The sequence below is a fragment of the Acanthochromis polyacanthus genome, chromosome 2, assembly GCF_021347895.1.
Source record: "Acanthochromis polyacanthus isolate Apoly-LR-REF ecotype Palm Island chromosome 2, KAUST_Apoly_ChrSc, whole genome shotgun sequence".
Lineage (NCBI taxonomy): Eukaryota > Metazoa > Chordata > Actinopteri > Pomacentridae > Acanthochromis > Acanthochromis polyacanthus.
The window spans coordinates 33,550,268-33,574,284 of record NC_067114.1 but is presented as its reverse complement, the minus strand read 5'-3'; the positions used below and the strand labels follow the sequence as shown (position 1 = coordinate 33,574,284).

The 24,017-nt window shown below is 41.2% G+C and overlaps 1 protein-coding gene across 5 annotated transcripts in view; it reads right to left on the bottom strand.

Annotated features, from left to right (window-relative positions):
* Nucleotides 1-7,237: 7,237 nt before the first annotated feature.
* Nucleotides 7,238-24,017, bottom strand: part of ankdd1a (ankyrin repeat and death domain containing 1A) — a 47,128-nt gene continuing 30,348 nt past the window's right edge. For 3 of the 5 annotated variants that reach the window (XM_022204354.2, XM_051942297.1, XM_022204352.2), the window contains exons 10-15: nt 16,084-16,182; nt 15,798-15,896; nt 9,905-10,000; nt 9,003-9,204; nt 8,677-8,808; nt 7,238-8,441 (exon numbers count right to left, since the gene is read on the bottom strand). In XM_022204354.2, the coding sequence (XP_022060046.1) occupies nt 8,380-8,441; nt 8,677-8,808; nt 9,003-9,204; nt 9,905-10,000; nt 15,798-15,896; nt 16,084-16,182 (690 nt within the window). In that variant the 3' untranslated portion in view covers nt 7,238-8,379. The remainder of the gene's footprint in view (nt 8,442-8,676; nt 8,809-9,002; nt 9,205-9,904; nt 10,001-15,797; nt 15,897-16,083; nt 16,183-24,017) is intronic. The other 2 variants (XM_051942312.1, XM_022204353.2) reach the window with 2 other exon arrangements.

The window sequence follows — 24,017 nt, the reverse complement described above, 5'->3', positions numbered from 1 at the left end:
GATGTGTGTTTTGGTACTTTGATTAATTGCATTATTTCTTTCAGGGAGCTTTCATAACTAAAGTAATATAATGTCAACTTAAGTGAACCTTGTAGGCTTTCTTTCTATTTTTTTTTTTTTTAGCTTATTTTGAGATTTTTACGAGCGAACTTTGAGTCGGAAACTAGTTTAAAAGCTTTCTTTTTTTTGTTGTTGCAATTGACATAAAAAAAGTGAGAACATACACAGCAGTGGGTCTGAGACCCAGTGACAGATGAATCCCATCATGACTACACATTATATCCACTGATTCACTGAAGTATCATAAAAACAAACTTTATCATACAAACCCAAATTCCATTGAAGTTGAGACATTGTGTTAAATGTAAACAAAAACAGAATACAATGGTTTGCATTGTTTTCAACCTATATTCAATCGAATATACCACAATGACGAGATATTTAATGTTCAAACTGATAAACTGTATTTTTTTGCAAGTATTTGATTATTTTACATTTACATTCATTGGGTTGCCTGCAACACGTTCCAAAAAATCTGGTTCCAGATGGGTCCATTCCTGGGAGTCTTCTAATATCTACATGTTGCCCCTTGCTCAGACGACAGCACATCATAACATCTCTTACCACACTTATGCGGATGACAAGCAACTTCTATATTCTAATACCATCACATGATTACAGTCTTTTACCAGCTCTCAGTAAGTGTATCCGTCAAACCAGTGAATGGATGTGTCAAAGTTTTTTCCAGCTCAATGCAGGCAAAACTGTAGTGATTGTATTTGGCCCCAAAAATGAAAGGTCAAAGATCAGTGTTCACCTTGACTCCATGTCACTAAAAGTTACAAATTCAGCCAGAATTCCCAGTGTCATTATTGACTCAGACTTTTTTAACAACCGCTTGCAAGCTGTTACTAAGTCTGCCTATCCCATTCTGAAGAACATTCCTAGATTCAAGGGTTTCCTATCTTGGGAAGACACAGAGAAGCTTCTCCATCATTTTCTTCAGTAGGTTAGATTATTGTAATGGTGTCTTTACAGGTCTTAAGAAATCAATCAATCAAGCACCTGCAGCTGATCCAGAACTGCAAGAGTCCTAACAAACACCAGAAAACTGCACCATATTACACTGGTCCTCAAACCACTAAGCTGGCTTCCTGTTGGTCAAAGGGTAGCGTTCAAAATCTTACTCTTGATTTACAAAGCACTAAATGATCTTGGACCAAAGTTCATCCTAGACTTACTAGTTCCATATGAAGCATTCAGAGCCCTCAGGCCGTCAGGCACATGTTTACTGTGTGTTCCCAGAACCAGAAACAAGACTAGTGAAGCTCTTCACCTGAGGAACAAACTTCCTGAAAACCTGAGATCTGCTCAAACTGGCAGTTCTTTCAAATCAGGTCTGAAAACCATTTTGTTTACTTCAGCTTTCACTTAGATGCCCACTCTACTTTCATGGCTTTTAAAATCACCTTTGTATTATATTTCTATGATTTTAATGTATGATCTTAATGTCTACTTTTCTGAGTGCATATCTTTGCCTTTATAAAGCACCTTGAATTGCCTTGTCTATGAATTGTGCTACACAAACAAATTTGCCTTATCTTCCGTATTATTTGGGAAACCCTGCCACAATCTCAGGCTCAACACCACAGTGATCAGATCCATGCAGGAATTTAAAGAATCCTGAAGATCTGAGACACAGAAATCAATTAGTTCAGTGTAGGAAGGTGAATTTAGAAAACACATGCATATTTGTAGGCATCGCACATTTTGTCCTCTTGTGTGTCAGTGAGTATACAGTAAATCTTATTCTTTATGAATGTGGCAGATGCATACGTTTACACAAGCATGTCAGAATTCTAAATGTACTGTACAAATTTCATGTTTTTCAAATAAAATCGCAATTTGGAAAGTTTTGGGAGGAGATAAAAATAGTAAAATAAGATGTGCATCAAGATAGCAGTTCATTAGGTGCTACTGATCAACTGAATGCAGTGTAATTCAATAACCCTGTAAAACAATATGTCTTTATGAATGTTATGTTTTTGAAACACTGTGAGAGAAATGCTGTTTGACAAGTGTGCATAAATGCACAAATATTCAGTGTCATGTGTGTTTGTATTACATCTCTTACTGGTGCATGTGTTCTTACCAAACTTGTACAGGACTAAGTGTTCATAGTAGAGTGCCTGTATAACCAGAGTGGCGACAACTGGGGATTTGACACCATTTTGTTTCCATTCACGCAAAATGGGACGTGCAGCGCGAGGTGCACATTCACGAAAACTAGCCATTTGTGGATTGTTTACTGATTTCAAGACATGTTTTGGACAAAATATTTTACTGGCTTGTTTTGTCTGGATGTCCAAGGTTGGATTATGGCCGTTTTTTGTGGAATATTTTCATCTGTGACTAGTTTTGAGCCTTCAAAGGTGAGTTGTGCTGTTTACGTTATTTGCTGTTTGTCGGACAAATGTGTTTATATTACCCGCTGTGGTAATCACATCTGAAAGTGGTTTATACCGGCGGATTCATGAGAATCTAAGCTTTCCATGGGTGTATAATGTTTCTATCATTGAGTTTGCAGCTTCGGTCAATTTAGCAAAATACGTTTGCACATACGGGCCGCTGAAGTTTAACGGGGTAACCCGTTAACCTTCAGCGGCAGTATTCTATGCATCTCCATGCATGAAAATGGTCAAAGTCAAAATAACCACAACTGCCTAAAATCACATCAAACTTTTCTATTTGTCATTCACCCATACATCATAACATGAAAGTACATACATGGGACTAACTTGGCACAAAAACGATGATGAAGTCAGTTTCCATCCCACTCTCCGGACTTTATTTTCCCACATTTTCCTTCTTTCTGGATCACTGGGAAACCGAAACATGTGGGATCCCTTCTCTGACCGATTTGTGCCTATACATCAGGTCTATACAGGTCTATACTCTACTATGAACTAGAGTGCCTGTATAACCAGAGTGGCGACATGACGGGTCCAAAAAATTTCGGTCACGTGATCTATGGCGCCATTTTGTTTCCAATTCATGAACGCCGGGTTTTCCTGTTAACGTTGTTTACACCGCAGAGAGTAATTCTAGGTCCTTTATTGCTTTCTAAATACCTGAAAAATGACGGGCTGTTGTGCCTTTGGGTGCACAAATCGGTCAGAGAAGGGATTCCACATGTTTAGATTTCCTAGTAATAGTGAAAGAAGGAAACTGTGGGAACACATTTGTCCAACAAACAGCAAATAACCTAAACTGCACACCTCACCTTTGAAGGCTCAAAACAAGTCACAGATGAAAATATTCCACAAAAAACGGCCATAATCCAACCTTGGACATCCAGACAAAACAAGCCAGTAAAATAGTTTGTCCAAAATATGTCTTGAAGTCAGTAAGCAATCCACAAATGGCTAGTTTTCGTGAATGTGCACCTGGCGCTGCGGGTCACATATTGAGTGAATGGAAACAAAGTGGCATCAAATCCCCAGTTGTCGCCACTCTGGTTATACAGGCACTCTAGTTCATAGGCTGTAAATGCTCCCTCTACTGGGCCGTTTTTGTATGCCTCAGTCTGAATCTGCATCACATTTGATAATTTGAAAATGCCCGAGGGCCAACCAACCTGCCTGACATTCTTTAAACCATTAACCCCTTGATGCCTATTGTCGCAAATTCGCAACATACCACTTTCATTCAGACTGCAGTCGAGATCATAGACTGTATATATAGTGGACGTAGCATCTGGCTCCAGAATTGAAGCCAACCCGGAAGTGTCAAAAACTTGCAATATCACGCCGTCCGCTAGGGTTGGCTCCAAAAAGCTTTTGCTCCATAGACCCCAATTCATTTTTGGAAAAAATAAAATTTGATAGACTGATTTTCTACAGCTCAGGATTTTTTTCCCGTTAGTTTTCATGGTCAAAATGAGAGATCAGGTGGCTGATCTTAAAATAAATCAATACTGAATTTGAAATAAATCGTTAAAGTTGGCGGAGCCAGGGAGCGTGGCTATACTTGATGGACAGCAACAGAAGCCTCTGCGGTAAAACGTGGGCGGGATAAGAGAGTCCTCAGCCAATCCTGCCCCTAGTTGCTCTCCGGTCCAGTCTGTTTGATGACGCTTTTTAAGTCACTGGCTCCAAAAAAATCCAAAACGGCGACCAGGAAGTAGCAAAATCCGGGCTTCATTTTCTCGGCGTTGAAACCAACGGGTGACGTCACGGTTAGTTTACGCCTGGTCGAGATAGTATATCGATTCCCCCATTGCCGGCTAGTGCATATTCAATATGTACCTCGGAACCTTTTGCAAGCACTGGTTTCTCGTAGGACTGGTCGAAGTGGGAAGTAATTATTATATATCTGTTATTATTATTTATCTGTTCTATGTGTAATAGACAAATTAACAATCTCCACTTATCTTAGCATTAGCTGGAGAGCAAAAAGTTTTTTATAATTTAATTGGAAATAAATTCAGACATCAAGGGGTTAAAGACACAGGTTCAGTTCAGGGGCCTGTTTCACGAAGCAGCTTTATTGAAAACTCTGAGTTTCTTAACCCTGAAAGGAGGGAAACTCAGAGTTTTCTATCTCAGAGTAGATCAACTCAGAGTTGAGGATGAAACTCAGAGTTTCTTGAACCTGCTTCGTGAAACAGGCCCCATGTCTGAGTTCAGAACAACACAAACAACACCTTAACATCAGCTCACAAACAAGATCAGCTCTGAACTGAAAAACACCTGATGTCCAGACAATATTTTCAAGCAGCTAAACTCAGCTACTATCTCTGAGCCCGGACGTGGTGACGTCATAAAACTTTTCCGAACACTTCTTCTGACCGTTTCCATGGTTTCCACAAATAAACTTTTGGAGCATTTTTTTGAAAAATGGCTTCGACGCCATCTTGTTTCGAAACATTTCAACAAAAAATTATAGAAAAATCCATGTTCTCAAACCAATACAACAGCTTTTCGAATCACTATGGCATTAATAACACATTCCTTACATTTCCCACAAATTTTAATTAAAAAAAACCCTCATAAATGAGGAGCTTACACCAAAAAAAATGCCAGAATCACCAAACTGTTTTGCAAACAGGCCGTCAAACATTCCGTTACTTAACAAACTTTAAATTAAACAATTTATCCTGAAATTTCTTCTGAAATTGCGTCCAAAGCATTTCTGGAGCCCAGTTAAGGACTCATGCTCAGCGGAAACATGACTTTCATTTTCTTACCTGTGTGCTGACTGTCCATATTTGTCGGGCCTCCAAACAGCAGCTGCTCTTCTATCTGACCCGTTTGTCCAGCAGATTGCTTTTCTTCCTCTATCAGGAATTAACTGAGTTTGTTTGTCAACAAGGTCCATTCTTCAGATGCTTTCCAGCGTTTCAAATCTCCACAGTTCAGCTTTCCAGCACATTGTTTCTCCAACGGGTCAGTTTCAAGTCCAAGTACAGAATGACAGCTCAAATGATCTGCAGGTCTTTTATGCGCGTCATCGTCCTGTTTCCATGGCGTCACGACGATCCACGGACATGCATGTGCATGACAGACGATGATATTGATGAAGAAAATACCAGACCTTTTGCTACCAATACTTACCGTCATGTGTCACTTCATTTCACATGGTTATCCACAATTCTTTTATCTCTTATTATGTACTACTGTCTGTCAGAGCCCAGTCTTACCTTTTGTTATCACACCTTTGCTTTTTGCAATTGTTTACCAGACTTTGATCCAATTACCCTTTTGTTCTGTTGTCTTACCCTCGGTCACTGATTAGTAACCATACGCACATTAACCACGATCCACCTTGATATATACTTAAGGCCCCCTCCACACCCTTTGATCCATCCTGTGACATTCCTATAAAATGTGTACCCTGAAAATGCTCTGGGTCGAGTTACTTTTGCAGACCCATACTCTGTGTCGGTAAATCCACCGTTATTACTGGAAAGACTAGTAAAACACACCACTACAGCAAACTGCGATGGACCAAGAGTGATATTTCTTCAATAATATGAAGTTAAATGTATGATCTGTACCATCAGATCATTTGTTTCTAAAGGTTGTTTTTCCACCTATATGCACGAGTATTAAACTGCTGAGCTATTAAGATTACATTAGTTCTGAAAAAAATCAGAAACTGTTCATAATTTGTTCATAAATTGTTCCTGACTTGTCATCTCCAATGTATTTCTTCAGCTCATGCAAATACGATTTCTATTTTCACCTTCACATATGATTCTGTCTGTTCACAGAAAAAAGTTCAGAGAAACAAAATAACATGTGACATAAATGTCCTTGAATTCTGTACATTTTAGGATGGACTTTATTGTCATTGTGTTTCTGTTGTTTTCCACAACAGTGCAGTGATGCCCTATTTAGCCCAGAGCAGCAGTTGTCTGCAGTGTCCACTTGTGACTCACTGTTGGCTGTTGCATTATGTTTATTGGGTCTGAGCAGACAACCTGTATTTTTGTAGCATGAGTTTTTTTTTTTTCTGCTGTGAAATATCTTCAGCAACCATAGAGATTTTATTTATATATTGCAGGTATTTTAGCTCTACTACACTCTGTGAAGGACAGTCAGTGAAGGCTGGCACTGCACTCTAATAAATGTTACACTGCTTCCTAAACTGTATCTTAGTGTAAATAGAATAAAACTGAGTCTTGTTTTAAGCTGGAAAGTCTGCTCACATGGTACTTATTACAGTTTATCTCTATAAGTAATCATGGGCAAAACTGAAACTAATACAGAAGTTATTTAAAAAAATTCTAAAGGCCACAAAGACAGAAATGCATACCTGATGTCCTGCCCTGTCAGAAAGACAGAGAGAAGAGAAACAAACTTGACATCAATGCTTCAACATCAACATCAAGAGCAAAAGTTAAGATACTGGTAGGTTTATCTCTATATTTCCATGTGCTTCTGAAGCTATGCAACTCAATCATACTTATCTAAAGAGAACTTAGTGTCTGCGAGAGATGCAGTAGTGCAGGACTGCTGTCACTCAGCCTGCGAATAACCGCAGCATTGAATTAGCCAAGACTTATTAAATAGCACCATTGTACAGGACATCACAAGCTGATTCAGAAAAGAGGTAAAATACAACAGGCAGAGACAATATAGAACACTGGACAAACTAAACAAAGACCGTTTCCACAGATCTGTATGCATGTGTTACGGAACCCATCCATCCATTCTCTGTACACTGAAAAAAGTCTGTTATTTCATTGTGATATTTTATTAACAACACATCACTCTGATACAAGTGTCATGGTGAAGTCAGAAAATCTAGCCACAATCCTTCTGCTTTGAAAGGGTAATAGTGTGTTGAATAGTCTGCCTCACAGGACTTGGATTGATGTCCATGTTTGCACTTCAGGTTTAGTTGTGCATTTCAGGTTTATAAATTTTCTTTAACTAAGCTCATTTTTCCCTTTCTTTCCATTTTGTTACACATGCACTTTGGGGTGTAGTATGTAAATAAAATGCTCTGGACAAGTCTCTCAAGTCTGCTACATCCATCCATCCATCCATCCATCCATTATCTATACTGCTTAAGCCTCATTAGGGTCACAGAGGGGCTGGAGCCTATCCCAACTGACTTGGGGCGAAGGTAGGGAACGCCCTGGATGGGTCGCCAGTCTATCCTAGGGCTACATATAGAGACAAACAATCAAACTCGCATTCACACCTATGGGGAATTTAGAATATTCAATCAACCTCAGCATATTTTTGGACCGCGGGAGGAAGCTGGAGTACCCGGAGAGAACCCACACATGCACAGGGAGAACATGCAAACTCCATCCAGAAAGATCCCAGGAAGGCTGAAACGCGAACCAGGGATCTTCGAGCAGCAAGGCAGAAGTGCTAACCATCACTCCACTGTGCAGTCCAGTTAATAAATGTTTGATAAACAAATGTAAAGTTTAATGTTGATCAGAACCCAAATAACACACAGAACCAGGGAATTGACATAAAAGTCTTCATATATACATACTGTATATGATTGAATTGCTGACTGATACATGGTCATTATAAGCTGTACTATTGTGTCATTGAAACCCTTTGCTTCCAGGGATACAGTACAGAATGAGCTGTATTAGTAAGCACATGCATAAAAAAAGCTGTTAGTGTGCACCCTCAGCAGGTAGTTCACAGGTTTACATCCAGTATTTCCTTAGCTAGTGGTAAATGATAGTAAACAGTATATTTACAGTGTGAACATGAAAGCAGGTCATACCATTGACAGCACAGAGCTTTTTATGGACTCAGTTCTGGGCATTGCCTGCTGGATGGAGTTCTGTAAACATGAGGGGTGGGTTTGTCAGGTGTCTGTTACAGTCGTTCACAGTGTTGGTCACATTGTCGAGCACATTTTGGGAGAGCTGGTATCTGCGTTGGCCTTCTGCCGAATGCACTCTAGATGATTAAATACAAGTAAACAAGGTATTGTCATCACCACATTCGACACGCTTTCATTCAACCACCAATATCTCGCAGACACAGAGGAGAGGAGAATCAGAAAAACAGCACTAACACATTGTAGGTCTCTGTGTGGAGCAGGGCCAAACTTTACAGTCAATGGCCCAAATGATAAACTAGTAAATGCATCATAGCAGTAAAAGACCGTTACCTCACAATTTAAGTGGCTCACCTGCCAAGTCTGCCCGTGAGATCTGCACCAGCCCCTCATAGAGAGTTTTGATTGGGTTTTCCCCAGCCATCACCACTCCATGAAGCCATACTAACAGCATGCGGTGACCATGCTCTTTGAAGCTTTTCATACCTACAAACAAAGTCATTAGCATTGGACTAGGCATGGCTTAAATCATATTAAAAGCAATGTACCAGGTTTTTGGAAATGTGCCCATTTCTTTGCTTGTCCCTGTCCCCTGCATGGATTAGCTTAGTCTTGCATAAAGACAGGAAGTGCATACAGTTCTGCATTTAATTGGGTTTCAAGTCGTCAGCACTGCTCACCTGTCCACTGTTGTTCTATAGCTCGTATATGTGCATCACTGAAGTCCCAGTGTTGAGCCAGAATCTTCCACTCTCCGCGGCACAGGTGTTTGGTGGCAAGGCTCCACAGAACAGAGCGCAAGTGCTGTGTCTCTGGCTGGTGGTCTTGTTTGAAGCTGAGAGGTCGACCCACACAGGATTCCCGCCCGTTGATCAGGTTATCCTATGTAAGTTTTCAAAAACAATGCACAAATACAGTACAGTGCCTCAGCACACCTTCACAATTTATGAAGCTACTTGGCTGATATGTTGTGCAATATCAAGTAAAATGTTATAGTTTTTCTGGGGAAACTGTGTTCTGTCTCTTTTTACAATTAAGTACATGGAGGAGATGGCCCTCCTGACCAGTTTATATACTTTACTTCTATCCCTGTCTGTGCTCCCACATTCCCAGCAGATCACTGTGTGGTAGATTGCAGAAGCAACCACAGTGTCCTGCACACTCCAAACGACCTCAGTCTCCTCACCTCTTATACAGGACATTTGTGTGGTTTGACCAGTCCAGTGTATTGGTTGAGGTGAACACTCAGGTACGTGAATTGTTCTACTATCTCTACTATACTCTTTTACTCTTCTTATGACTGACTTTTGTTGCATTGGTAATACAATAAATCTTAAACGTTAAGGGTTTCATTATAATAAGAACACATACCCTCCTGTTGAAGTTAGAAATAATGTCATGACTACAAGGTGATACAATTTTAAATCATTTAAATGATGTTCCACAGGGGTGTGCTCTCTTCTGATGCATACTTGATGTATGTTGCTGGAAGAGAATCTATTTGGTGTTGTCTGTTAGTATAACGATTAACTTTTATCCAGAAAATCCTCTGCAGGTTCACAGAGAATGTCAACAAACTTACCCTCTCCCATTTATAAAAACGGTCAGCTTTGATGATCATGTCAACCAGGATGACATGATTTCCTCTTGCTGCAACTTCCAGACATGTTTTCCCCTGCTATAAACATTATATAGTCAGCACAACATTTTCTGTTAGAAACACGGTTCCAAAAGTCATATTACATATTATAATGTAATGGCGAAGACAAGACATGTACATGCCATAAAATACAAAACCAAAATGCACATTGACTCAATCCACTACTTATTCTCTGTTCTCCTACACAAGACTGATGACGTGTCCAGAATCTATACTACATAATGTAACCCTATATGGTATGATGTTGGCTCGATGGAACAAACCCATTTTTGGCCTTTTACATTTGCACAATACATCCCCTATTACAATGCAATACTTTGAAAAAGACCCATAATCATGAGGAACCAATATCAATGCTTGTTACATGACTCTCTGGAGGCCATATTGAAAACCAAGACTGTCTCACAAGGATCAGCTCAACCATTTCTCTCCACAAAAATTGTCTGAAAACATCTTTTTCTGACCTTTATCAGCCTGGAAAAAATACTTCATAATAATAGATGAGCAAAGCTTAATTTCTAATAGGTTAATGTACTTTATTTTCTCACTAAGTAATGAAAATTTGATAACATGCAAATGTTGCCCGAAGGAACACTGTCCCATGATGGTTTTAAACTATGTGATCAAAGACAGTCATGGGATCACCGACAAGTATACACAGGCCCAATCTCTCCAGTGGACGACATGCCAGGTATTGGGTCAAGTGGCAACATTGTTCTGTGACTTGCAAGCATCATCTCAGGCAACCAATCGCAGAAAGTTGATAACTGGGTCAGTGGTGTTGGTCTCCAGACCATTCTCCAAAAGAGGAAGACCCACTGTGTTTGAAGAGTGCAGCACAATGGAGTGGGAGGGTACAGCATCTCTAAGGATGAAGACATGAAAAAGAAAGGCAGTGGAGCCTTTGAAGAGAAAGTCCCAAGCCATGATGGAGTCGTACTCAGGGCAGTGAAATTGCATAACAATTATGCTCTCAATCTTTCTCCTCAGCCAACCCAACGATCTCCATCTACAGATGGGATGAGAAAAAAAAAGAAGCAGTGCAGGTTACCTGCCCAAGTTTCGTGCAGGCATACACTGAGAGTAAGGGAGGAGTCTAGTGAGCATCTGCTAAACTAGCCGATTGCGCTCTACAGAAGAAAAGTCACATCAAGGAGATGGTATCACAAGATTGTGTTCCACATGATGGATTCCACTCTGGTTAATGTGTGGCTCTTGTACCGCAGGGACTGCAAGGACTGTGATGTCCTGAAGAAAGATTTACACAGCTTACTGAAATTAAAAACTGAAGTTGCAAGTTGCTTTTGCAATGAGAGAAAAGTCTTGAAGAAAATGAGGAGACCATCACAGGATATTGAGGGATACCTGGCTGAGAAGAGGTGAAGAGGTTCTGCTTCATCAATGCCATCAACACCTGTGTGTCAGGACAACACTGGCCATGAATAAGAAGTGCTTCATCAATTTCCATAAGCAGTGGGCCTGCTTAGAGACACATAATTTTAATAGGTTGTTCCACAATGGTACAATGTTGCCTGCAGGCAACATTCAGACATGTCGTCTTATGAAAAAAAAATTATTTTTTTTAAACATTTTAACATATTAAGTGGCATTTTAACCTGTTGAGGGTATTGAGTATTTTCCATGAGTTTCAAATAAATTTTGTTCAAATTTGAAACAACAGCTCTCTTTTTTCATTACTATTATTATGGTACAGTGCTGCCTCAAGGCAACACACCCCAAAAGGTACCCCTAAAAATAATTTCTTGATAATTTATTTAGATTATGTTTATTTGGTCTATTCAATGACAGAAAAACACTCCTAACATATTTTCCCAACCAACATCATAATGCATACCATAGAGGGTTAGCATAAGGTGCGGTGTCACAAGAAAAGTAATTAACTGTGCTGAAGAAAAGGTGAACTGAGATTAAACACTTATAGCAGTGATGTAAACAATACCACTGGAACCATCTGAATTGATTCTTGGCTATTATTTGGACATTTAGTGGTTGGGGTATCTAAGGAAATATTTACTTTTCCTATTCATATTGAAAACTGGTATAAAGGTGACCAGCATAACAGTAGAAAATAAAGATTCATGTATTGAGTAAAAAAACTGGAATGATGCCTTAAAGTACCTCTGGCAGAGTGCCAGATGTTGGCCACAACTGGAGGGTTTTTGTGTGTCTGCACTGCTTTGTCGTGTGAACTCAAAGTCAAACCTTAGGCAATATCCCAGGTAGGTATTTGAAGTAGGGCTGCACGACATATCGAAAAAATATCATTATTACCATAATGGTAAGTGCGATATCCATATTGCAAAGTTGCACGATAAAAGCGCTATTTACACACGTGGACAAAATTGTTGGTACCCCTCAGTTAAAGAAGGAAAAACTCACAATTCTCACTGAAATCACTTGAAACTCACAAAAGTAACAATAAATAAAAATTTATTGAAAATTAAATAATCAAAATCAGCCATTACTTTTGAATTGTTGATTAACATAATTATTTAAAAAAACAAACTAATGAAATAGGGCTGGACAAAAATGATGGTACCCATAACTTAATATTTTGTTGCACAACCTTTTGAGGCAATCACTGCAATTAAACGATTTCTGTATTTGTCAATGAGCGTTCTGCAGCTGTCAACAGGTATTTTGGCCCACTCCTCATGAGCAAACAGCTCCAGTTGTCTCAGGTTTGATGGGTGTCTTCTCCAAATGGCATGTTTCAGCTCCTTCCACATATGTTCAATGGGATTCAGATCTGGGCTCATAGAAGGCCACTTTAGAATAGTCCAACGCTTTTCTCTCAGCCATTCTTGGGTGTTTTTGGCTGTGTGTTTTGGATCGTTGTCCTGTTGGAAGACCCATGACCTGCGACTGAGACCAAGCTTTCTGACACTAGGCAGCACATTTCTCTCCAGAATGCCTTGATAGTCTTCAGATTTCATCGTACCTTGCACACTTTCAAGACACCCTGTGCCAGATGCAGCAAAGCAGCCCCAAAACATTACTGAGCCTCCTCCATGTTTCACCGTAGGGACAGTGTTCTTTTCTTCGTATGCTTGGTTTTTGAGTCTATGAACATAGAGTTGATGTGCCCTACCAAAAAGCTCCAGTTTGGTCTCATCTGTCCAAAGGACATTCTCCCAGAAGCTTTGTGGCTTGTCAACATGCATTTTTGCAAATTCCAGTCTGGCTTTTTTATGAGTTTTTTTCAGCAGTGGTGTCCTCCTTGGTCGTCTCCCATGAAGTCCACTTTGGCTCAAACAACGACGAATGGTGCGATCTGACACTGATGTACCTTGGCCTTGGAGTTCACCTTTAATTTCTTTGGAGGTTGCTCTGGGCTCTTTGGATACAAGTCCAACGATCCGTCTCTTCAATTTGTCATCAATTTTCCTCTTGCGGCCACGTCCAGGGAGGTTGGCTACTGTCCCGTGGGTCTTGAACTTCTGAATAATATCAGCCACTGTTGTCACAGGAACTTCAAGCTGTTTAGAGATGGTCTTATAGCCTTTACCTTTAAGATGTTTGTCTATCATTTTTTTTCGGATGTCCTGGGACAATTCTCTCCTTCGCTTTCTGTTGTCCATGTTCAGTGTGGTACACACCTTTTCACCAAACAGCAGGGTGACTACTTGTCTCCCTTTAAATAGGCAGACTGACTGATTATGAGTTTGGAAACACCTGTGATGTCAATTAAATGACACACCTGAGTTAATCATGTCACTCTGGTCAAATAGTTTTCAATCTTTTATAGAGGTACCATCATTTTTGTCCAGGCCTGTTTCATTAGTTTGTTTTTTTAAATAATTATGTTAATCAACAATTCAAAAGTAATGGCTGTTTTTGATTATTTAATTTTCAATAAATTTTTATTTATTGTTACTTTTGTGAGTTTCAAGTGATTTCAGTGAGAATTGTGGGTTTTTCCTTCTTTAACTGAGGGGTACCAACAATTTTGTCCACGTGTGTATATAGCGCTTTTATCCAAAGCGCTTTACATGATACGCCACATTCACCCATTCACACACTGATGGGGGAAGCTGCCATGCAAGGCGCTAACCACAACCCACCAGGAGCAATTAGGGGTTCGGTGTCTTGCTCAGGGACACCTCGAGATGAGCTCGACGGGCTGAGGATCGAACCGGCAACCTTCCAGTTACAAGACGGCCACTGTACCCACCGAGCTATGCCATGCTATGCTACGATTATTTTGATGTTTAAATCATGCTTCTCGCATGCATAGACGTTTTCTTGTGACCAACTGAGCGCAACCTTAAGCCCCCACCCCACCCCGAATAGTACTTTTGCTATTGGCTAGACCAAAGCCTCATGCTCCCAGTGGAAAGGGAAAGCGCCACAACACAACATGGCAGGACACAAGAAAGACAACTGTAATGAACAACTTGTGCCTAAAAAACACCGCACCTCTGAAATTTGGGAGTACTACAGCTTTAGGAGACAGGACGAGTCACAGACGCAAGTACTTTGCAAATCATGACAAAAAATTGTGGCTATGTTGCTAGGAAACACTACAAATCTGCACAGCGAAATTGAACACAACCACAAGGAACTGTATGCCATTTTCTTACAATCTAAAACACCACAAGCTACTCCGATGAAGGCAGACAAACGAAAGGCAAGCACACAGACAACAAATGGTGAAAGTTTTTCTTCTGTTACGCCATATGAAAAAACTTCCAAGCGTCACCAAGATTTAACTGCAGCCAATACACGTTACATCGCGAAATGCACACTCTCCGTTAATGTTGTGTGCAAAGAAGGTTTTTTCTGATATGCTGAAAGAATTCGACCGCAGATACTAAGTGCCATAACGGAATTATTTTTCCCAAGTCGCCATTCTGCGAGGCTTGCTTGGGGTCTGTAAAAGCGGAGGTCAATAATGTGGATTTCTTTGCAAGCACTACAGATTTATGATCCAGTCGTACTACTGAGCCCTACATGAGTTTTACTGTTCACTTTCTCACAAACGACTTCGAACTCAAAACACGCTGTCACAAGTCTCCTACTTTCCCAACTCCTACAATGGTGAAAATATAGTGGCTGCCCGGCAGGATGTGTTGACGAACTGGGGGTTGCAAGAAGAGAAACAAGTGGCCATTACAACAGACAACGGCACTAATAGCCAATATCGCAATATATATCGATATCGCAGTTCTTGACACCCATATCGCATATTGCACATATTTCCAATATTGTGCAGCCCTAATTTGAAGCCTTTCAAGTGTTTGCTAAAATCGTGAAATGCTACTTATGATTGTGTAAAAGTGGATTTTATGTCCAAGGGAATATCCTGAAGACCTTGAAAGAACTGAAAGTATGATGGAAACTCTTTTTTTTGAAGAAACATTACAAAGGGATGAGCAAATACACTGGTAAAAATTTAATTACTCTGAACGTTAGTAAACAAAAAAGAGAGAAACGTTTCTCTATAAAAGCAGGTGCATCAGAAGGCCAGATTCAATTCACACTCAGGAGTAGCTATGGTTTGAATGCTTCGCTGTTTCGATCGAACACAATGAACTCTTTTGCAACAGACTTTGCCATTTTTAATGATCTTTTTTGATTGGACTCTCCGATTTCTTCAAACCAACTCATCTTCTTAAAAATTGAGGGCTGGAAATATAATAACTAAATATTACAATTCAGAGTAATGTCTCAGGATATATTTGGACCATTTAGACCTTGTTGGCATTTAGACAGCTCAAATGCTCAACTGACAATTATATTCATACAAAACATCAAAAATATTTTCTTGAGTGAAAGTCAAGTGAGGAAATACCTTGTCAGTCAGATTGAGATTAACACCAGATATCAGAATAATCTCAGCCAGGTCCTGCCATCCATGCTCTGCTGCTATATGCAATGCAGTCTGCTGTCTCTATGGCCCAAATGACAGAAATCTGTTAAGCAATATTACTGCAATGCAGTCTTTATTTAACATCTCATGAGAACTATGACCATGTCATTGTGAAAATGATTTATCTATTAAAGTAAACATGTTTCTACAGTATTTGTCTTCAAGTTCTTTGTTGCACATTAGTGCAGCTGTAAAGGCTCATACTCACACTGTCAGTGACATCCAGGTCACAGTCAGCATCTATAAGCCGTCGTACAACATCTGTGTGATTGTTGAACACAGCTAGGTGGAGCGGTGTGATTTGCTGCTATTCCAAACACAAAAACATATATCATTTTTGATAGCTATGGGAAAAACAAATCCAATACTCTGCTCTGCTGCACTGGCTAGTAAAACATCAACTCTCTTCTGTCAAGTAGTAAATTCTACCATAGACTGAAATATAACATTCTTTGAATTTTATAGTGTGCATACTTTTGCTTATATTGTTCACTATTTGAATGTCAGCAGAATTTTAAAAAAGTCAACATGAAATTAACAAAATAGTTTCACATCTTGGGAAACTGTAGCCTTATAATCAGTTCATGTTTTACCTGTTCACACAAAGAAATATGTTGATTTAGAAGCAACTGATGTGCAATCGGCTGTTCACATTTTTACAGTCTAAGACAGGGGTGTCAAACTCATTTTGGTCCGGGGGCTGCATACGGCCTAATTGATCGCCAGGGGGCCGGACCAGTAAACCTATAGCGTAATTACCAAGAAGCAACAATAAGTCCAAATTTTTCTGATGTTTTAGTGGAGAACAAGCATATTATAAAAATCTTCATATGTAATAGACTGTCCTTTTAAAAAATTGACTATTAACAACCTGAGGTTTATTCAGAAAAGCAAGTGCAATTTCAACAACACGATGCCTCAGTTTAACATGTATTTGTGTGCATTGTGCATTACAATACAATACAGTGATTGTACATTGACACAAAATATTTAGTCACAGGTATGTGGAACTTAAAAACATAGCCCTTTTTGCAAATTTATTAAAAAAGAAAAACACGTATCACATAACCACATAACCATCACGTAACCACATATCACACGGTCATAAGTATTCAGACCCTGTGCTCAGTATTGAGTAGAAGCACCCTTTTCAGCTAGTACAGCCATGAGTCTTCTTGGGAATGACGCAACAAGTTTTTCACACCTGGATTTGGGGATCCTCTGCCATTCTTACTTGCAGATCCTCTCCAGTTCTGTCAGGTTGGATGGTGAACGTTGGTGGACAGCCATTTTGAAGTCTCTCCAGAGATGCTCAATTGGGTTTAGGTCAGGGCTCTGGCTGGGCCAGTCAAGAATGGTCACAGAGTTGTTCTGAAGCCACTCCTTTGTTATTTTAGCTGTGTGCTTAGGGTCATTGTCCTGTAGAAAGGTGAGCCTTTGGCCCAGTCCGAGGTCCTGAACACTCTGGAAGAGGTTTTCCTCCAGGATATCTCTGTACTTGGCCTCATTCATCCTTCCTTCAATTGCAACCAGTCGTCCTGTCCCTGCAGCTGAAAAACACCCCCGCAACATGATGCTCCAGCCACCATGTTTCACTGTAGGGATTGTATCAGAATCAGAATCAGAATCAGAATCACTTTTATTTGCCAAATATGTGAGCACATACAAGGAATTTGACTCCGGTATTTTATAGTACCCTCTTGTACAAGACAAATAGAAAATTAAATAATAAACAAATTATGTAAAAATATAAAATTATGTAAAATATATATATATATATATATATATATATATATATATAAAATACTAACATAACTTTAACATTACATAATAAGAAAATTAACGTAACATAACGTAACATAACATAACATAACATAACATAACATGACAACATACAATAACTTAGTTAAAAGTGATCAGTGGAAATGGTGAATTTCTGGAGCTTATGTACATGATATACAGATATAGATAATTTTTATTTACACAGTGTATACAGAATGTGTTTAGTTATAATTTTATTGTTTATAGGACTGTTTGTTAAGGTTATGGATATTTATGTTCATGATTCAGACTGTGACTGGATTTCAAATGTTCATCAGAGCAACAGCCTGTGGAAAGAAACTGTTCATGTGTCTGGTGGTTTTGGCGTACAGAGCTCTGTAGCGCCTGCCGGAGGGGAGGAGGTGAAACAGGTTATGTCCAGGGTGTGATGGATCTGCAGTGATGTTGCCTGCCCTTTTCCTGACTCTGGACATGTACAAGTCCTGAATGGAGGGCAGGCTGGCACCGATGATTTTTTTTTCTGCAGTCCTGACTGTCCGTTGCAGTCTGTGCCTGTCCTGCTTGGTGGCTGATCCAAACCACACAGTGATGGAAGTGCAGAGGACAGACTGGATGATGGCGGTGTAGAACTGGATCAGCAGCTCCTGTGACAGGTTGAACTTCCTTAGTTGGCGCAGGAAGTACATCCTCTGCTGGGCCTTTTTCCTGATGGTGTCGATGTTGGACTCCCACTTCAGGTCCTGGGAGATTGTGGAACCCAGGAACCTGAAACTTTCCACAGCAGACACTGTGTTGTTTTGAATGGAGAGGGGGGCCAGCACAGGGGGGCTCCGTCTGAAGCCCACTGTCATCTCCACAGTCTTGAGTGTGTTCAGCTCCAGGTTGTTCCGACCACACCAGAGGACCAGCTGTTCCACTTCTTGTCTGTACGTAGACTCATCACCGTCCCCGATGACAGTTGTGTCGTCTGCAAGCTTTAAGAGCTTCACGCTTGGGTCACCTGAGGTGCAGTCATTGGTATAGAGGGAGAAGAGCAGTGGGGAGAGCACACACCCCTGGGGGGCGCCAGTGCTGATTGTCCAGGTGCTGGATGTGATGCTCCCCAATCTCACCTGCTGCCTCCTGTCTGTCAGGAAGTCTGTGATCCACTCACAGGTGGAGGCTGGCACAGTGGGCTGGAGGAGTTTGGAGTGGAGGATGTCCGGGATGATGGTATTAAACGCCGAACTTAAGTCCACAAACAGGATCCTTGCATAAGTCCCTGGGGAGTCAAGGTGTTGCAGGATGTAGTGTAGTCCCATGTTGACTGCATCATCCACTGACCTGTTTGCCCGGTAGGCAAACTGCAGGGGGTCCAGCAGGGGGCCTGTGATGTCCTTCAGGTGGGCCAACACCAGTCTCTCAAAAGATTTCATGACCACAGACATCAGGGCGACGGGCCTGTAGTCATTTAGTCCAGTGATGGAGGATTTCTTGGGGACTGGGATGATGGTGGAGCATTTGAAGCAGGAGGGGACTTCACACAGCTCCAGAGATCTGTTGAAGATCTGCGTGAAGATGGGTGTCAGCTGGTCAGCGCAGACTTTCAGGCAGGAGGGAGACACACCATCCGGTCCTGGTGCCTTCCTGATCTTCTGTCTCCAAAAGAGCCGACACACGTCTTCCTCACAGATCCTGAGTGCAGGTGAGGGGTCAGCAGGGTAAAGGGGAGGGGTGGCAGGAGGTGTGAACAGTTGTGAGGTGGTGTTGTTGGGGTGGGTGAGAGGTGAGAAAGATGGCCTTTCAAACCTGCAATAAAACCCATTGAGCTCCTCGGCTAGGTGATGGCTCCCTGCAGTGTGGGGGGAGGGTCTCCTGTAGTTTGTGATGGTTTCCAGGCTCCTCCACACTGACGCTGGGTTGCTTGCTGAAAAGTTGTTTTTCAGCTTCTCAGTGTAGCTCCTCTTAGCTACTCTGATCTCCTTAGTCAGTGTGTTCCTGGCCTGGTTGTATAGGATCCTGTCCCCACTTCTGTAGGCCTCCTGCTTTGCCCGTACCGAGGCTGCCATCTGCGGCGCCATCTTGTCCAAAGTTCTGGGCAGGTGATGAGCAGTGCCTGGTTTTCTCCACACATACCGCTTAGAATTAACACCAAAAAGTTCAATCTTGGTCTCATCACACCAGAGAATCATATTTCTCAAAGTCTGGGAGTCCTTCGTGTGTTTTTTGGCAAACTCTATGCGGGCTTTCATGTGTCTTACACTGAGGAGAAGCTTCCGTCAGGCCACTCTGCCATAAAGCCCCGACTCGTGGAGGGCTGCAGTGATAGTTCACTTTGTGGAACTTTCTCCTATCTCCCGACTGCATCTCTGGAGCTCAGCCACAGTGATCTTTGGGTTCTTCTTTACCTCTCTCACCAAGGCTCTTCTCCCACCATTGCTCAGTTTGGCTGGACGGCCAGGTCTAGGAAGAGTTGTGGTCATCCCGAGCTTCTTCCATTTGAGGATTATGGAGGCCACTGTGCTCTGAGGAACCTTGAGTGCTGCAGAAATTCTTTTGTAACCTTGGCCAGATCTGTGCCTTGCCACAATTCTGTCTCTGAGCTCCTTGGGCAGTTCCTTCGACCTCATGATGCTCATTTGCTCTGACATGCACTGTGAGCTGTAAGGTCTTATATAGACAGGTGTGTGCCTTTCCTAATCAAGTCCAATCAGTTTAATTAAACACAGCTGGACTCCAATAAAGAAGCAGAACCATCTCGAGGAGGATCAGAAGAAATGGGCAGCATGTGAGTTAAATAAGAATGTCGCTGCAAAGGGTCTGAATACTTCTGACCATGTGATAGTTCAGTTTTTCTTTTTTAATAAATTTGCAAAAAATTCTACATTTCTGTTTTTTTCTGTGAAGATGGGGTGCTGAGTGTACATTAATGAGAAATAAAATGAACTTTTTTGATTTTGGCAAATGGCTGCAATGACACAGAGAGTGAAAAATTTCAAGGGGTCTGAATACTTTCCGTACCCACTGTAACATGGGTGGCATGCATTAGAAATAATATTCCACTCAGCATTTTACAGGATTGATTCCTGCTTTGTATTTGCTCCTGAAATTTGACATCTTTTAGCCTGCACAAGTGCATCAATATCAGGCATCATGTCTGGAGTAGCAGACAATTTCAGAATGTCAGTTAAGTGCTTATGTGTGAGCTTTGTGCGCAGTTTTGTTTTAATAATGTTCATTACTGAGAAAACTTGCTCACAAAGATAGGTTGTCACAAAACGCACAACATTTTTGCAGCCAGTGCTTTAAATCTAGGGTAGCCTGGAAGGAGATGCTGATCAAATGTTCCCAAGCCCACAGACGCAAATTTGTCCTTCAATTCTACATCACACTGAAAATCAATTATTTCAAGTGGCATGTCAGAGGGCACATAAGAAGCTTTGACTGTGAATGATGAGCGGAGAACTGCGAATTCTGTCGCAAGTTTGCAAAGACCTGAAATCGTTTCTGAAACTCCCACACCCATCCCGTAATCTTGTCTTTGTACTGGCTCATATCAGCATTGATGCTGGCTGCACTAACATCTCTTAGACAGGGGAAATGAATAGTGTCACCACTTGCAAGCTGCGTCTCCCACAATGTGAGCTTCAACTTGAATGCACGTATGCCGTCATAATACTGTGACAATTTTTTTGCGCCCTTGTAACATTTTGTTCAGATTATTCAAGTGCTCTGTAACATTAACCATAAATCAAGGTCCCACAGCCATTGTGGGCATTGTATTCCACAACAGGTTTACCTTTTTTGTCCAGAAGATCGAAGAAACACTTTAGCACAGCACCTCAGTTTAACCATCTTGCTTCAGTGTGGTATGGCAGGTCATGGGTAATGTTATGGTCACTGAGAAGGCAGTCAACTGACGACAGTTCAGACCTCTGGCTTAGATGAAATTAACAGTTAACAGTTTGAACAACCACCTCGATGACATGATCAATTTTTAATGACTTACAGTACAATGGCTCTTGATGTGAAATGTGATACATGATGTGATACAGTGAAATGTCCAGAAACAACTCCCTCCATTTGTGGCTTGTACTTTCTCTTCAAACTTTGCCACAGCACCCGCCTTTTTCCCGATCACTGACGGCGCACCATCTGTAGCCAGGCTGACAGTGCGGGACCAATCCACTCCAACCCTGTGCAGCTCACCAACAAGAGCACGGAAAATGTCCTTGGCTGTTGTGGGGTCTAACACAGGCATTAACTCAAGAAACTTCTCTGTGACAGTCAAGTCTCATCAACTCCATGAATGAATATGGCCAGTTGAGCGACATCTGTAATACAGTGCCTTGCGAAAGTATTCGGCCCCCTTGAACTTTTCAACCTTTCGCCACATTTCAGGCTTCAAACATAAAGACATAAAATTTTAATTTTTTGTCAAGAATCAACAACAATTGGGACACAATCGTGAAGTGGAATGAAATTTATTGGATATTTTATACTTTTTAACAAATAAAAACTGAAAAGTGGGGTGTGCAATATTATTCGGCCCCTTTACTTTCAGTGCAGCAAACTCACTCCAGAAGTTCAGTGAGGATCTTGAATGATCCAGTGTTGTCCTAAATGACTGATGATGATAAATAGAATCCCACCTGTGTGTAATCAAGTCTCCGTATAAATGCACCTGCTCTGTGATAGTCTCAGGGTTCTGTTTAAAGTGCAGAGAGCATCATGACAGACCAAGGAACACACCAGGCAGGTCCGAGATACTGTTGTGGAGAAGTTTAAAAGCCGGATTTGGATACAAAAGATTTCCCCAAGCTTTAAACATCTCAAGGAGCACTGTGCAAGCAATCATATTGAAATGGAAGGAGTATCAGACCACTGCAATCTACCAAGACCGGCCATCCCTCTAAACTTTCCACCTCCAACAAGGAGAAGACTGATCAGAGATGCAGCCAAGAGGCCCATGATCACTCTGGATGAACTGCAGAGATCTACAGCTGAGGTGGGAGAGTCTGTCCATAGGACAACAATCAGTCGTTACAACTGCACAAATCCGGCCTTTATGGAAGAGTGGCAAGAAGAAAGCCATTTCCTCAAAGATATCCATAAAAAAGTCTCGTTTAAAGTTTGCCACAAGCCACCTGGGAGACACACCAAACATGTGGAAGAAGGTGCTCTGGTCAGATGAAACCAAAATGGAACTTTTTGGCCACAATGCAAAACGATATGTTTGGCGTAAAAGCAACACAGCTCATCACCCTGAACACAACCATCCCCACTGTCAAACATGGTGGTGGCAGCCTCATGGTTTGGGCCTGCTTTTCTTCAGCAGGACAGGGAAGATGGTTCAAATTGATGGGAAGATGAATGGAGCCAATACAGGAGCATTCTGGAAGAAACCTGTTGGAGTCTGCAAAAGACCTGAGACTGGGACGGAGATTTATCTTCCGAAGGACAATGATCCAAAACATAAAGCCAAATCTACAATGGAATGGTTCACAAATAAACGTATCCAGGTGTTAGAATGGCCAAGTCAAAGTCCAGACCTGAAATCCAATCGAGAATCTGTGGGCAAGAGCTGAAGACTGCTGTTCACAAACGCTCTCCATCCAACCTCACTGAGCTCGAGCTGTTTTTGCAAGGAAGAATGGGCAAGAATTTCAGTCTCTCGATGTGCAAAACTGATAGAGGACCATACTCCAAGCGACTTGCAGCTGTAATTGCAGCAAAAGCTGGCGCTACAAAGTATTAATGCAAGGGGGCCGAATAATATTGCACGCCCCACTTTTCAGGTTTTTATTTGTTAAAAAAGTTTAAAATATCCAATAAATTTCGTTCCACTTCACGATTGTGTCCCACTTGTTGTTGATTCTTGACAAAAAAATTAAAATTTTATATCTTTATGTTTGAAGCCTGAAATGTGGTGAAAGGTTGAAAAGTTCAAGGGGGCCGAATACTTTCACAAGGTACTGTATCAGTTCTCTCATCATTTGCAACAGAAAATGCCACAAATGACTCCACTTTGCCTTTCAAATGGTTGTCTAAATCTGTCGATAGTTCAGAAATCCTGTTTGCCACGGTAATTCTTGTCAGGATAATGTTGCCAAAGGCTTGCCGCTTCTCAGGACACACGATTTCTGCAGCCTTCAGCATGCAGGTTTTAAGAAACTCCCCCTCACGGTACGGCTTTGATGCTAATGCTATTCTGCTAGCAATTAAGTAGCTGGCTTTCACCAGCACCGTGAGGTCAGCATCACTGACCTCATGGCTCTGGGTGAAAACAGATTGCCGTTTCCTCAAACCCACCAACAATTCATTTATCTTATATCTTCTCTGTTCTCCGTGCAAGCTGTTGTATTTTTCACCATGCCGAGT